The sequence below is a fragment of the Salmo salar genome, chromosome 18 (genome assembly GCF_965601325.2).
Source record: "Salmo salar chromosome 18, fSalSal1, whole genome shotgun sequence".
NCBI lineage: Eukaryota > Metazoa > Chordata > Actinopteri > Salmoniformes > Salmonidae > Salmo > Salmo salar.
Window position 1 is genome coordinate 58802082 of NC_138308.1, and position 16830 is coordinate 58818911.

Here is a 16830-nt window from a genome sequence, read left to right on the forward strand (position 1 = left end):
TGGATAGTATCACTGCTCTGGATAGTATAACTGCTCTGGCTAGTATCACTGCTCTGGATAGAATCACTGCTCTGGATAGCTTCACTGCTCTGGATAGCTTCACTGCTCTGGATAGCATCACTGCTCTGGATAGCATCACTGCTCTGGATAGTATCACTGCTCTGGATAGAATCACTACTCTGGATAGTATCACTACTCTGGATAGTATCTCTGCTCTGGCTAGTCTCACTGCTCTGGCTAGTCTCACTGCTCTGGATAGAATCACTGCTCTGGATAGTATCACTGCTCTGGATAGCTTCTCTGCTCTGGATAGCATCACTGCTCTGGATAGTATCACTGCTCTGGATAGTATCACTGCTCTGGATAGTATCACTGTTCTGGGTAGTATCACTGCTCTGGATAGTATCACTGCTCTGGATAGTATCACTGCTCTGGATAGTGTCACTACTCTGGATAGTATAACTGCTCTGGCTAGTCTCACTGCTCTGGATAGAATCACTGCTCTGCATAGTATCACTGCTCTGGATAGCTTCACTGCTCTGGATAGCATCACTGCTCTGGATAGCATCACTGCTCTGGATAGCTTCACTGCTCTGGATAGCTTCACTGCTCTGGATAGTATCACTGCTCTGGATAGTATCACTGCTCTGGTCACTGCTCTGGATAGTATCACTGCTCTGGATAGTATCACTGCTCTGGATAGCTTCACTGCTCTGGATAGCATCACTGCTCTGGATAGTATCACTGCTCTGGATAGAATCACTGCTCTGGATAGAATCACTGCTCTGGATAGTATCACTGCTCTGGATAGTATCACTGCTCTGGATAGTATCACTGCTCTGGATAGCTTCACTGCTCTGGATAGCATCACTGCTCTGGATAGCATCACTGCTCTGGATAGCATCACTGCTCTGGATAGCATCACTGCTTTGGATAGAATCACTACTCTGGATAGTATCACTACTCTGGATAGTATCTCTGCTCTGGATAGTATAACTGCTCTGGATAGTCTCACTGCTCTGGATAGAATCACTGCTCTGGATAGTATCACTGCTCTGGATAGCTTCACTGCTCTGGATAGCATCACTGCTCTGGATAGCATCACTGCTCTGGATAGCATCACTGCTCTGGCTAGTATCACTGCTCTGGATAGTATCACTGCTCTGGATAGTATCACTGTTCTGGGTAGTATCACTGCTCTGGATAGTATCACTGCTCTGGATAGTATCGCTGCTCTGGATAGTATCGCTGCTCTGGATAGTATCGCTAATCTGGATAGTATCTCTGCTCTGGATAGTATCACTGCTCTGGCTAGTATCACTGCTCTGGATAGTATCACTGCTCTGGCTAGTATCACTGCTCTGGATCGTATCACTGCTCTGGATAGTATCACTGCTCTGGATAGTATCACTGCTCTGGCTAGTATCACTGCTCTGGATAGTATCACTGCTCTGGTCACTGCTCATGGTCACTGCTCATGGTCACTGCTCTGGATAGTATCACTGCTCTGGATAGTATCACTGCTCTGGATAGTATCACTTCTCTGGTCACTGCTCTGGATAGTATCACTGCTCTGGATAGTATATCTGCTCTGGCTAGTCTCACTGCTCTGGATAGAATCACTGCTCTGGCTAGTATCACTGCTCTGGATAGTATCACTGCTCTGGATAGCTTCACTGCTCTGGATAGTATCACTGCTCTGGATAGTATCTCTGCTCTAGATAGTATCACTGCTCTGTATAGTATCACTGCTCTGGATAGTATCAATACTCTGGATAGTACCACTGCTCTGGATTGTATCACTGCTCTGGATAGAATCACTGCTCTGGCTAGTATCACTGCTCTGGATAGTATCACTGCTCTGGATAGTATCTCTGCTCTGGATAGTATCTCTGCTCTGGATAGTATCTCTGCTCTGGATAGTACCACTGCTCTGGATAGTACCACTGCTCTGGATAGTATCACTGCTCTGGATAGTATCACTGCTCTGGATAGTATCACTGCTCTGGATAGTATCACTGCTCTGGTCACTGCTCTGGATAGTATCACTGCTCTGGATAGTGTCGCTGCTCTTGATAGTATCACTGCTCTGGATAGTATCACTGCTCTGGATAGTGTCACTACTCTGGATAGTATCACTGCTCTGGATAGTATCACTGCTCTGGATAGTATCACTACTCTGGATAGTATAACTGCTCTGGCTAGTCTCACTGCTCTGGATAGCATCACTGCTCTGGATAGTATCACTGCTCTGGATAGCTTCACTGCTCTGGATAGCTTCACTGCTCTGGATAGCATCACTGCTCTGGATAGTATCACTGCTCTGGATAGAATCACTACTCTGGATAGTATCACTACTCTGGATAGTATCTCTGCTCTGGATAGTATAACTGCTCTGGCTAGTCTCACTGCTCTGGATAGAATCACTGCTCTGGATAGTATCACTGCTCTGGATAGCTTCACTGCTCTGGATAGCATCACTGCTCTGGATAGTATCACTGCTCTGGATAGTATCACTGCTCTGGATAGTATCACTGCTCTGGATAGTATCACTGTTCTGGGTAGTATCACTGCTCTGGATAGTATCACTGCTCTGGATAGTATCACTGCTCTGGATAGTGTCACTACTCTGGATAGTATAACTGCTCTGGCTAGTCTCACTGCTCTGGATAGAATCACTGCTCTGGATAGTATCACTGCTCTGGATAGTATCACTGCTCTGGATAGCTTCACTGCTCTGGATAGCATCACTGCTCTGGATAGCATCACTGCTCTGGATAGCTTCACTGCTCTGGATAGTATCACTGCTCTGGATAGTATCACTGCTCTGGTCACTGCTCTGGATAGTATCACTGCTCTGGATAGTATCACTGCTCTGGATAGCTTCACTGCTCTGGATAGCATCACTGCTCTGGATAGTATCACTGCTCTGGATAGCTTCACTACTCTGGATAGTATCACTGCTCTGGTCACTGCTCTGGATAGTATCACTGCTCTGGATAGAATCACTGCTCTGGATAGAATCACTGCTCTGGATAGTATCACTGCTCTGGATAGTATCACTGCTCTGGATAGAATCACTGCTCTGGATAGAATCACTGCTCTGGATAGTATCACTGCTCTGGATAGTATCACTGCTCTGGATACCTTCACTGCTCTGGATACCTTCACTGCTCTGGATAGCATCACTGCTCTGGATAGCATCACTGCTCTGGATAGCATCACTGCTTTGGATAGAATCACTACTCTGGATAGTATCACTACTCTGGATAGTATCTCTGCTCTGGATAGTATAACTGCTCTGGCTAGTCTCACTGCTCTGGATAGAATCACTGCTCTGGATAGCATCACTGCTCTGGATAGCTTCACTGCTCTGGATAGCATCACTGCTCTGGATAGCATCACTGCTCTGGCTAGTATCACTGCTCTGGATAGTATCACTGCTCTGGATAGTATCGCTGCTCTGGATAGTATCGCTAATCTGGATAGTATCTCTGCTCTGGATAGCATCACTGCTCTGGATAGCTTCACTGCTCTGGATAGCATCACTGTTCTGGGTAGTATCACTGCTCTGGATAGTATCACTGCTCTGGATAGTATCGCTGCTCTGGATAGTATCGCTGCTCTGGATTGTATCGCTAATCTGGATAGTATCTCTGCTCTGGATAGTATCACTGCTCTGGCTAGTATCACTGCTCTGGATAGTATCACTGCTCTGGCTAGTATCACTGCTCTGGATCGTATCACTGCTCTGGATAGGATCACTGCTCTGGATAGTATCACTGCTCTGGCTAGTATCACTGCTCTGGATAGTATCACTGCTCTGGTCACTGCTCATGGTCACTGCTCTGGATAGTATCACTGCTCTGGATAGTATCACTTCTCTGGTCACTGCTCTGGATAGTATCACTGCTCTGGATAGTATATCTGCTCTGGCTAGTCTCACTGCTCTGGATAGTATCACTGCTCTGGATAGTATCACTGCTCTGGATACCTTCACTGCTCTGGATACCTTCACTGCTCTGGATAGCATCACTGCTCTGGATAGCATCACTGCTCTGGATAGCATCACTGCTTTGGATAGAATCACTACTCTGGATAGTATCACTACTCTGGATAGTATCTCTGCTCTGGATAGTATAACTGCTCTGGCTAGTCTCACTGCTCTGGATAGAATCACTGCTCTGGATAGCATCACTGCTCTGGATAGCTTCACTGCTCTGGATAGCATCACTGCTCTGGATAGCATCACTGCTCTGGCTAGTATCACTGCTCTGGATAGTATCACTGCTCTGGATAGTATCGCTGCTCTGGATAGTATCGCTAATCTGGATAGTATCTCTGCTCTGGATAGCATCACTGCTCTGGATAGCTTCACTGCTCTGGATAGCATCACTGTTCTGGGTAGTATCACTGCTCTGGATAGTATCACTGCTCTGGATAGTATCGCTGCTCTGGATAGTATCGCTGCTCTGGATTGTATCGCTAATCTGGATAGTATCTCTGCTCTGGATAGTATCACTGCTCTGGCTAGTATCACTGCTCTGGATAGTATCACTGCTCTGGCTAGTATCACTGCTCTGGATCGTATCACTGCTCTGGATAGGATCACTGCTCTGGATAGTATCACTGCTCTGGCTAGTATCACTGCTCTGGATAGTATCACTGCTCTGGTCACTGCTCATGGTCACTGCTCTGGATAGTATCACTGCTCTGGATAGTATCACTTCTCTGGTCACTGCTCTGGATAGTATCACTGCTCTGGATAGTATATCTGCTCTGGCTAGTCTCACTGCTCTGGATAGAATCACTGCTCTGGCTAGTATCACTGCTCTGGATAGTATCACTGCTCTGGATAGCTTCACTGCTCTGGATAGTATCACTGCTCTGGATAGTATCTCTGCTCTAGATAGTATCACTGCACTGTATAGTATCACTGCTCTGGATAGTATCACTACTCTGGATAGTACCACTGCTCTGGATTGTATCACTGCTCTGGATAGAATCACTGCTCTGGCTAGTATCACTGCTCTGGATAGTATCTCTGCTCTGGATAGTACCACTGCTCTGGATTGTATCACTGCTCTGGATAGTATCACTGCTCTGGATAGTATCACTGCTCTGGATAGTATCACTGCTCTGGATAGTATCACTGCTCTGGTCACTGCTCTGGATAGTATCACTGCTCTGGATAGTGTCGCTGCTCTTGATAGTATCACTGCTCTGGATAGTATCACTGCTCTGGATAGTGTCACTACTCTGGATAGTATCACTGCTCTGGATAGTATCACTGCTCTGGATAGTATCACTACTCTGGATAGTATAACTGCTCTGGCTAGTCTCACTGCTCTGGATAGCATCACTGCTCTGGCTAGTATCACTGCTCTGGATAGCTTCACTGCTCTGGATAGTATCACTGCTCTGCATAGTATCACTGTTCTGGATAGTATCACTGCTCTGGATAGTATCACTGCTCTGGATAGTATCACTGCTCTGGATAGTATCACTGCTCTGGATAGTATCATTGCTCTGGATAGTATCACTGCTCTGGTCACTGCTCTGGATAGTATCACTGCTCTGGCTAGTCTCACTGCTCTGGATAGAATCACTGCTCTGGATAGCATCACTGCTCTGGATAGCTTCACTGCTCTGGATAGTATCACTGCTCTGGATAGCATCACTGCTCTGGCTAGTATCACTGCTCTGGATAGTATCACTGCTCTGGATAGTATCACTGTTCTGGGTAGTATCACTGCTCTGGATAGTATCACTGCTCTGGATAGTATCGCTGCTCTGGATAGTATCGCTGCTCTGGATAGTATCGCTAATCTGGATAGTATCTCTGCTCTGGATAGTATCACTGCTCTGGCTAGTATCACTGCTCTGGCTAGTATCACTGCTCTGGCTAGTATCACTGCTCTGGATAGTATCACTGCTCTGGATAGTATCACTGCTCTGGATAGTATCACTGCTCTGGCTAGTATCACTGCTCTGCATAGTATCACTGCTCTGGTCACTGCTCATGGTCACTGCTCTGGATAGTATCACTGCTCTGGATAGTATCACTGCTCTGGATAGTATCACTTCTCTGGTCACTGCTCTGGATAGTATCACTGCTCTGGATAGTATATCTGCTCTGGCTACTCACTGCTCTGGATAGAATCACTGCTCTGGCTAGTATCACTGCTCTGGATAGTATCACTGCTCTGGATAGCTTCACTGCTTTGGATAGTATCACTGCTCTGGATAGTATCTCTGCTCTAGATAGTATCACTGCTCTGTATAGTATCACTGCTCTGTATAGTATCACTACTCTGGCTAGTACCACTGCTCTGGATTGTATCACTGCTCTGGATAGAATCACTGCTCTGGTTAGTATCACTGCTCTGGATAGTATCTCTGCTCTGGATAGTACCACTGCTCTGGATTGTATCACTGCTCTGGATTGTATCACTGCTCTGGATAGTATCACTGCTCTGGATAGTATCACTGCTCTGGATAGTATCACTGCTCTGGATAGTATCACTGCTCTGGTCACTGCTCTGGATAGTATCACTGCTCTGGATAGTGTCGCTGCTCTGGATAGTATCACTGCTCTGGATAGTATCACTGCTCTGGATAGTATCACTGCTCTGGATAGTGTCACTGCTCTGGATAGTGTCACTGCTCTGGATAGAATCACTGCTCTGGATAGTATCACTGCTCTGGATAGTATCACTGCTCTGGATAGTATCACTGCTCTGGCTAGCTTCACTGCTCTGGATAGCATCACTGCTCTGGATAGTATCACTGCTCTGGATAGCTTCACTACTCTGGATAGAATCACTGCGCTGGATAGTATCACTGCTCTGGATAGTATCACTGCTCTGGATAGCTTCACTGCTCTGGATAGCATCACTGCTCTGGATAGCATCACTGCTCTGGATAGCTTCACTGCTCTGGATAGCATCACTGCTCTGGATAGCATCACTGCTCTGGATAGCATCACTGCTCTGGATAGCTTCACTACTCTGGATAGCATCACTGCTCTGGATAGTATCTCTGCTCTGGATAGTATCTCTGCTCTGGATAGTATCACTGCTCTGGATAGTATCACTGCTCTGGATAGTATCACTGCTCTGGATAGTATCACTGCTCTGGATAGTATCACTGCTCTGGTCATTGCTCTGGATAGTGTCGCTGCTCTGGATAGTATCACTGCTCTGGATAGTATCACTGCTCTGGATAGATTCACTGCTCTGGATAGTCTCACTGCTCTGGATAGTATCACTGCTCTGGCTAGTATCACTGCTCTGGCTAGTATCACTGCTCTGGATAGTATCACTGCTCTGGATAGTATCACTGCTCTGGATAGTATCACTGTTCTGGATAGTATCACTGCTCTGGATAGTATCACTGCTCTGGATAGTATCGCTGCTCTGGCTAGTATCACTGCTCTGGCTAGTATCACTGCTCTGGATAGTATCACTGCTCTGGATAGTATCACTGCTCTGGATAGTACCACTGCTCTGGATTGTATCACTGCTCTGGATAGTATCACTGCTCTGGATAGTATCACTGCTCTCGATAGTATCACTGCTCTGGATAGTATTGCTGCTCTGGATAGTATTGCTGCTCTGGATAGTATCGCTACTCTGGATAGTATCTCTGCTCTGGATAGTATCACTGCTCTGGCTAGTATCACTGCTCTGTCTAGTATCACTGCTCTGGCTAGTATCACTGCTCTGGATAGTATCACTGCTCTGGATAGTATCACTGCTCTGGATAGTATCACTGCTCTGGTCACTGCTCTGGATAGTATCACTGCTCTGGATAGTATCACTGCTCTGGATAGCTTCACTGCTCTGGATAGCTTCACTGCTCTGGATAGTATCACTGCTCTGGATAGTATCTCTGCTCTGGATAGAATCACTGCTCTGGATAGTATCACTGCTCTGGATAGTATCACTGCTCTGGATACCTTCACTGCTCTGGATACCTTCACTGCTCTGGATAGCATCACTGCTGTGGATAGCATCACTGCTCTGGATAGCATCACTGCTTTGGATAGAATCACTACTCTGGATAGTATCACTACTCTGGATAGTATCTCTGCTCTGGATAGTATAACTGCTCTGGCTAGTCTCACTGCTCTGGATAGAATCACTGCTCTGGATAGCATCACTGCTCTGGATAGCTTCACTGCTCTGGATAGCATCACTGCTCTGGATAGCATCACTGCTCTGGCTAGTATCACTGCTCTGGATAGTATCGCTGCTCTGGATAGTATCGCTGCTCTGGATAGTATCGCTAATCTGGATAGTATCTCTGCTCTGGATAGCTTCACTGCTCTGGATAGCATCACTGTTCTGGGTAGTATCACTGCTCTGGATAGTATCACTGCTCTGGATAGTATCGCTGCTCTGGATAGTATCGCTGCTCTGGATTGTATCGCTAATCTGGATAGTATCTCTGCTCTGGATAGTATCACTGCTCTGGCTAGTATCACTGCTCTGGATAGTATCACTGCTCTGGATAGTATCACTGCTCTGGATCGTATCACTGCTCTGGATAGTATCACTGCTCTGGATAGTATCACTGCTCTGGATAGTATCACTGCTCTGGCTAGTATCACTGCTCTGGATAGTATCACTGCTCTGGTCACTGCTCATGGTCACTGCTCTGGATAGTATCACTGCTCTGGATAGTATCACTTCTCTGGTCACTGCTCTGGATAGTATCACTGCTCTGGATAGTATATCTGCTCTGGCTAGTCTCACTGCTCTGGATAGAATCACTGCTCTGGCTAGTATCACTGCTCTGGATAGTATCACTGCTCTGGATAGCTTCACTGCTCTGGATAGTATCACTGCTCTGGATAGTATCTCTGCTCTAGATAGTATCACTGCACTGTATAGTATCACTGCTCTGGATAGTATCACTACTCTGGATAGTACCACTGCTCTGGATTGTATCACTGCTCTGGATAGAATCACTGCTCTGGCTAGTATCACTGCTCTGGATAGTATCTCTGCTCTGGATAGTACCACTGCTCTGGATTGTATCACTGCTCTGGATAGTATCACTGCTCTGGATAGTATCACTGCTCTGGATAGTATCACTGCTCTGGTCACTGCTCTGGATAGTATCACTGCTCTGGATAGTGTCGCTGCTCTTGATAGTATCACTGCTCTGGATAGTATCACTGCTCTGGATAGTGTCACTACTCTGGATAGTATCACTGCTCTGGATAGTATCACTGCTCTGGATAGTATCACTACTCTGGATAGTATAACTGCTCTGGCTAGTCTCACTGCTCTGGATAGCATCACTGCTCTGGCTAGTATCACTGCTCTGGATAGCTTCACTGCTCTGGATAGTATCACTGCTCTGCATAGTATCACTGTTCTGGATAGTATCACTGCTCTGGATAGTATCACTGCTCTGGATAGTATCACTGCTCTGGATAGTATCACTGCTCTGGATAGTATCATTGCTCTGGATAGTATCACTGCTCTGGTCACTGCTCTGGATAGTATCACTGCTCTGGCTAGTCTCACTGCTCTGGATAGAATCACTGCTCTGGATAGCATCACTGCTCTGGATAGCTTCACTGCTCTGGATAGTATCACTGCTCTGGATAGCATCACTGCTCTGGCTAGTATCACTGCTCTGGATAGTATCACTGCTCTGGATAGTATCACTGTTCTGGGTAGTATCACTGCTCTGGATAGTATCACTGCTCTGGATAGTATCGCTGCTCTGGATAGTATCGCTGCTCTGGATAGTATCGCTAATCTGGATAGTATCTCTGCTCTGGATAGTATCACTGCTCTGGCTAGTATCACTGCTCTGGCTAGTATCACTGCTCTGGCTAGTATCACTGCTCTGGATCGTATCACTGCTCTGGATAGTATCACTGCTCTGGATAGTATCACTGCTCTGGCTAGTATCACTGCTCTGGATAGTATCACTGCTCTGGTCACTGCTCATGGTCACTGCTCTGGATAGTATCACTGCTCTGGATAGTATCACTGCTCTGGATAGTATCACTTCTCTGGTCACTGCTCTGGATAGTATCACTGCTCTGGATAGTATATCTGCTCTGGCTACTCACTGCTCTGGATAGAATCACTGCTCTGGCTAGTATCACTGCTCTGGATAGTATCACTGCTCTGGATAGCTTCACTGCTTTGGATAGTATCACTGCTCTGGATAGTATCTCTGCTCTAGATAGTATCACTGCTCTGTATAGTATCACTGCTCTGTATAGTATCACTACTCTGGCTAGTACCACTGCTCTGGATTGTATCACTGCTCTGGATAGAATCACTGCTCTGGTTAGTATCACTGCTCTGGATAGTATCTCTGCTCTGGATAGTACCACTGCTCTGGATTGTATCACTGCTCTGGATAGTATCACTGCTCTGGATAGTATCACTGCTCTGGATAGTATCACTGCTCTGGATAGTATCACTGCTCTGGATAGTATCACTGCTCTGGTCACTGCTCTGGATAGTATCACTGCTCTGGATAGTGTCGCTGCTCTTGATAGTATCACTGCTCTGGATAGTATCACTGCTCTGGATAGTGTCACTACTCTGGATAGTATCACTGCTCTGGATAGTATCACTGCTCTGGATAGTATCACTACTCTGGATAGTATAACTGCTCTGGCTAGTCTCACTGCTCTGGATAGCATCACTGCTCTGGCTAGTATCACTGCTCTGGATAGCTTCACTGCTCTGGATAGTATCACTGCTCTGCATAGTATCACTGTTCTGGATAGTATCACTGCTCTGGATAGTATCACTGCTCTGGATAGTATCATTGCTCTGGATAGTATCACTGCTCTGGTCACTGCTCTGGATAGTATCACTACTCTGGATAGTATCACTGCTCTGGATAGTATCTCTGCTCTGGATAGTATCACTGCTCTGGATAGTATCACTGCTCTGGATAGTATCACTGCTCTGGATAGTATCACTGCTCTGGTCATTGCTCTGGATAGTGTCGCTGCTCTGGATAGTATCACTGCTCTGGATAGTATCACTGCTCTGGATAGATTCACTGCTCTGGATAGTCTCACTGCTCTGGATAGTATCACTGCTCTGGCTAGTATCACTGCTCTGGCTAGTATCACTGCTCTGGATAGTATCACTGCTCTGGATAGTATCACTGCTCTGGATAGTATCACTGTTCTGGATAGTATCACTGCTCTGGATAGTATCACTGCTCTGGATAGCTTCACTGCTCTGGATAGCATCACTGCTCTGGATAGTATCACTGCTCTGGATAGCTTCACTACTCTGGATAGTATCACTGCTCTGGATAGTATCTCTGCTCTGGATAGTATCACTGCTCTGGATAGTATCACTGCTCTGGATAGTATCACTGCTCTGGATAGTATCACTGCTCTGGTCATTGCTCTGGATAGTGTCGCTGCTCTGGATAGTATCACTGCTCTGGATAGTATCACTGCTCTGGATAGATTCACTGCTCTGGATAGTCTCACTGCTCTGGATAGTATCACTGCTCTGGCTAGTATCACTGCTCTGGCTAGTATCACTGCTCTGGATAGTATCACTGCTCTGGATAGTATCACTGCTCTGGATAGTATCACTGCTCTGGATAGTATCACTGTTCTGGATAGTATCACTGCTCTGGATAGTATCACTGCTCTGGATAGTATCGCTGCTCTGGCTAGTATCACTGCTCTGGCTAGTATCACTGCTCTGGATAGTATCACTGCTCTGGATAGTATCACTGCTCTGGATAGTACCACTGCTCTGGATTGTATCACTGCTCTGGATAGTATCACTGCTCTGGATAGTATCACTGCTCTCGATAGTATCACTGCTCTGGATAGTATTGCTGCTCTGGATAGTATTGCTGCTCTGGATAGTATCGCTACTCTGGATAGTATCTCTGCTCTGGATAGTATCACTGCTCTGGCTAGTATCACTGCTCTGTCTAGTATCACTGCTCTGGCTAGTATCACTGCTCTGGATAGTATCACTGCTCTGGATAGTATCACTGCTCTGGATAGTATCACTGCTCTGGTCACTGCTCTGGATACTATCACTGCTCTGGATAGTATCACTGCTCTGGATAGCTTCACTGCTCTGGATAGCTTCACTGCTCTGGATAGTATCACTGCTCTGGATAGTATCTCTGCTCTGGAAAGTATCACTGCTCTGAATAGTATCACTGCTCTGGATAGTATCACAACTCTGGATAGTACCACTGCTCTGGATTGTATCACTGCTCTGGATAGTATCACTGCTCTGGATAGTATCACTGCTCTGGTCACTGCTCTGGATAGTATCACTGCTCTGGATAGTGTCGCTGCTCTGGATAGTATCACTGCTCTGGATAGTATCACTGCTCTGGATAGTATCACTGCTCTGGATAGTGTCACTACTCTGGATAGTATAACTGCTCTGGCTAGTCTCACTGCTCTGGATAGAATCACTGCTCTGGATAGTATCACTGCTCTGGATAGTATCACTGCTCTGGATAGCTTCACTGCTCTGGATAGCATCACTGCTCTGGATAGTATCACTGCTCTGGATAGCTTCACTACTCTGGATAGTATCACTGCTCTGGATAGTATCACTGCTCTGGTCACTGCTCTGGATAGTATCACTGCTCTGGATAGCTTCACTGCTCTGGATAGCATCACTGCTCTGGATAGTATCACTGCTCTGGATAGCTTCACTACTCTGGATAGTATCACTGCTCTGGATAGTATCACTGCTCTGGTCACTGCTCTGGATAGTATCACTGCTCTGGATAGTATCACTGCTCTGGATAGCTTCACTGCTCTGGATAGTATCACTGCTCTGGATAGTATCACTGCTCTGGTCACTGCTCTGGATAGTATCACTGCTCTGGATAGTATCACTGCTCTGGATAGTATCACTGCTCTGGATAGTATCACTACTCTGGATAGTATAACTGCTCTGGCTAGTCTCACTGCTCTGGATAGAATCACTGCTCTGGATAGTATCATTGCTCTGGATAGTATCACTGCTCTGGATAGCTTCACTGCTCCGGATAGCATCACTGCTTTGGATAGCATCATGCTCTGGATAGTATCACTGCTCTGGTCACTGCTCTGGATAGTATCACTGCTCTGGTCACTGCTCTGGATAGTATCACTACTCTGGATAGTATAACTGCTCTGGCTAGTCTCACTGCTCTGGATAGAATCACTGCTCTGGCTAGTCTCACTGCTCTGGATAGAATCACTGCTCTGGCTAGTCTCACTGCTCTGGATTGTATCACTGCTCTGGATAGTATCACTGCTCTGGATAGTATCACTGCTCTGGATAGTATCACTGCTCTGGATAGTATCACTGCTCTGGTCACTGCTCTGGATAGTATCACTGCTCTGGATAGTATCACTGCTCTGGATAGCTTCACTACTCTGGATAGTATCACTGCTCTGGATAGTATCACTGCTCTGGTCACTGCTCTGGATAGTATCACTGCTCTGGATAGTATCACTGCTCTGGATAGTATCACTGCTCTGGATAGTATCACTACTCTGGATAGTATAACTGCTCTGGCTAGTCTCACTGCTCTGGATAGAATCACTGCTCTGGATAGTATCATTGCTCTGGATAGTATCACTGCTCTGGATAGCTTCACTGCTCCGGATAGCATCACTGCTTTGGATAGCATCATGCTCTGGATAGTATCACTGCTCTGGATAGTATCACTGCTCTGGATAGTATCACTGCTCTGGTCACTGCTCTGGATAGTATCACTGCTCTGGTCACTGCTCTGGATAGTATCACTACTCTGGATAGTATAACTGCTCTGGCTAGTCTCACTGCTCTGGATAGAATCACTGCTCTGGCTAGTCTCACTGCTCTGGATAGCTTCACTGCTCTGGATAGTATCACTGCTCTGGATAGTATCTCTGCTCTGGATTGTATCACTGCTCTGGATAGTATCACTGCTCTGGATAGTATCACTGCTCTGGATAGTATCACTGCTCTGGATAGTATCACTGCTCTGGTCACTGCTCTGGATAGTATCACTGATCTGGATAGTGTCGCTGCTCTGGATAGTATCACTGCTCTGGATAGTATCACTGCTCTGGATAGTGTCACTACTCTGGATAGTATAACTGCTCTGGCTAATCTCACTGCTCTGGATAGAATCACTGCTCTGGATAGTATCACTGCTCTGGATAGTATCACTGCTCTGGATAGCTTCACTGCTCTGGATAGCATCACTGCTCTGGATAGCATCACTGCTCTGGATAGCTTCACTACTCTGGATAGTATCACTGCTCTGGATAGTATCACTGCTCATGGTCACTGCTCATGGTCACTGCTCTGGATAGTATCACTGCTCTGGATTTTATCACTGCTCTGGATAGTATCACTGCTCTGGATAGTATCACTGCTCTGGATAGTATCACTGCTCTGGATAGTATCACTGCTCTGGATAGAATCACTACTCTGGATAGTATCACTACTCTGGATAGTATCTCTGCACTGGATAGTATCTCTGCTCTGGATAGTATCACTGCTCTGGATAGTATCTCTGCTCTGGATAGTCTCACTGCTCTGGATAGTGTCACTGCTCTGGATAGTATCACTACTCTGGCTAGCCTCACTGCTCTTTATTAAGCTTTACGTATCGGCCTCAACGCCTTAGTTAGAGCTCTGTGGGGTGAGGGGGAGAGCTTAATTAAAACAGTCTCTACCAATGTTGAAACATGGTGGGATTGATGTTGTTTAGCAGTGGAGATTGATGATGATGTTGTTGTTATTGTTGATGATGTTGTTATTGTTGATGTTTAGCAGTGGAGATTGTTGATGATGATGTTGTTATTGTTGATGTTTTTGTTGATGTTGTTGTTGAATATGTTATTGTTGATGATTTTGTTGTTATTGTTGATGTTGTTATTGTTGATGATGTTGTTGTTATTGTTGATGATGTTTTTGTTGTTGTGTTACAGTAGAGGCACTCCACCTTGGCACTCTCATGGCGGCCCACGGCTACTTCTTCCCCATCTCAGACCATGTGCTCACACTGAAGGACGATGGAACCTTCTACAGGTTTCAGGTACTAAGATAAGATCCCCCTTCTACAGGTTTCAGGTACTAAGATAAGATAAGATCCCCCTTCTACAGGTTTCAGGTACTAAGATCCCCCTTCCACAGGTTTCAGGTACCAAGATAAGATCCCACTTCTACAGGTTGCAGGTACCAAGATAAGATCCCCCTTCTACAGGTTTCAGGTACTAAGATAAGATAAGATCCCCCTTCTACAGGTTTCAGGTACTAAGGTAAGATCCCCCTTCTACAGGTTTCAAGATAAGATCCCCCTTCTACAGGTTTCAAGATAAGATCCCCCTTCTACAGGTTTCAGGTACTAAGATAAGATAAGACCCCCTTCTACAGGTTTCAGGTACTAAGATAAGATCCCCCTTCTACAGGTTTCAGGTACTAAGATAAGATCCCCCTTCTACAGGTTTCAGGTACTAAGATAAGATCCCCCTTCTACAGGTTTCAGGTACAAAGATAAGATCCCCCTTCTACAGGTTGCAGGTACCAAGATAAGATCCCCCTTCTACAGGTTTCAGGTACTAAGATAAGATAAGATCCCCCTTCTACAGGTTTCAGGTACTAAGGTAAGATCCCCCTTCTACAGGTTTCAAGATAAGATCCCCCTTCTACAGGTTTCAGGTACTAAGATAAGATAAGACCCCCTTCTACAGGTTTCAGGTACTAAGATAAGATCCCCCTTCTACAGGTTTCAGGTACTAAGATAAGATAAGATCCCCTTTCTACAGGTTTCAGGTACTAAGGTAAGATCCCCCTTCTACAGGTTTCAAGATAAGATCCCCCTTCTACAGGTTTCAGGTACTAAGATAAGATAAGACCCCCTTCTACAGGTTTCAGGTACTAAGATAAGATCCCCCTTCTACAGGTTTCAGGTACTAAGATAAGATCCCCCTTCTACAGGTTGCAGGTACCAAGATAAGATCCCCCTTCTACAGGTTGCAGGTACCAAGATAAGATCCCCCTTCTACAGGTTTCAGGTACTAAGATAAGATAAGATCCCCCTTCTACAGGTTTCAGGTACTAAGATAAGATAAGACCCCCCTTCTACAGGTTTCAGGTACCAAGATAAGATCCCCCTTCTACAGGTTTCAGGTACTAAGATTCGATCCCCTTCTACAGGTTTCAGGTACTAAGATAAGATATGATCCCCTTCTACAGGTTTCAGGTACTAAGATAAGATAAGATCCCCCTTCTACAGGTTTCAGGTACTAAGGTAAGATCCCCCTTCTACAGGTTTCAAGATAAGATCCCCCTTCTACAGGTTTCAGATACTAAGTTAACCTGTTGGGTCTAGGGGGCAGCATTTGCACGTCTGGATAAAAAAAATGTACCCGATTTAATCTGGTTACTAATCCTACCCAGTAACTAGAATATGCATATACTTATTATATATGGATAGAAAACACTCTAAAGTTTCCAAAACTGTTTGAATGGTGTCTGTGAGTATAACAGAACTCATTTGGCAGGCAAAACCCTGAGACATTTTCTGACAGGAAGTGGATACCTGATGTGTTGTATTGACTTTAAACCTCTCCCATTGAAAAACACAGGGGTTTAGGAATATTTTGGCACTTCCTATTGCTTCCACTAGATGTCACCAGCCTTTACAAAGTGTTTTGAGTCTTCTGGAGGGAGATCTGACCGAACAAGAGCCATGGAACGGTGATGTCCCATTAGACACCTGGCGCGCTACTTCATGTTGGGTACCCTCGTTCCAATACGTTATAAAAGGCTATGCATTCGTCCACCTTGAATATTATTC

General features: G+C 45.7%; 1 protein-coding gene across 1 annotated transcript in view; it reads left to right on the plus strand.

The window, feature by feature from the left end:
* The window catches only part of LOC123733092 (regulator of G-protein signaling 7-like), a 198986-nt gene that overhangs the window by 152488 nt on the left and 29668 nt on the right, over positions 1-16830 (plus strand). Inside the window, exons 4-6 of the mRNA XM_082964551.1 lie at positions 14960-15066; positions 15275-15281; positions 15510-15551. Of these exons, the coding sequence (XP_082820677.1) occupies positions 14960-15066; positions 15275-15281; positions 15510-15551 (156 nt within the window). The remainder of the gene's footprint in view (positions 1-14959; positions 15067-15274; positions 15282-15509; positions 15552-16830) is intronic.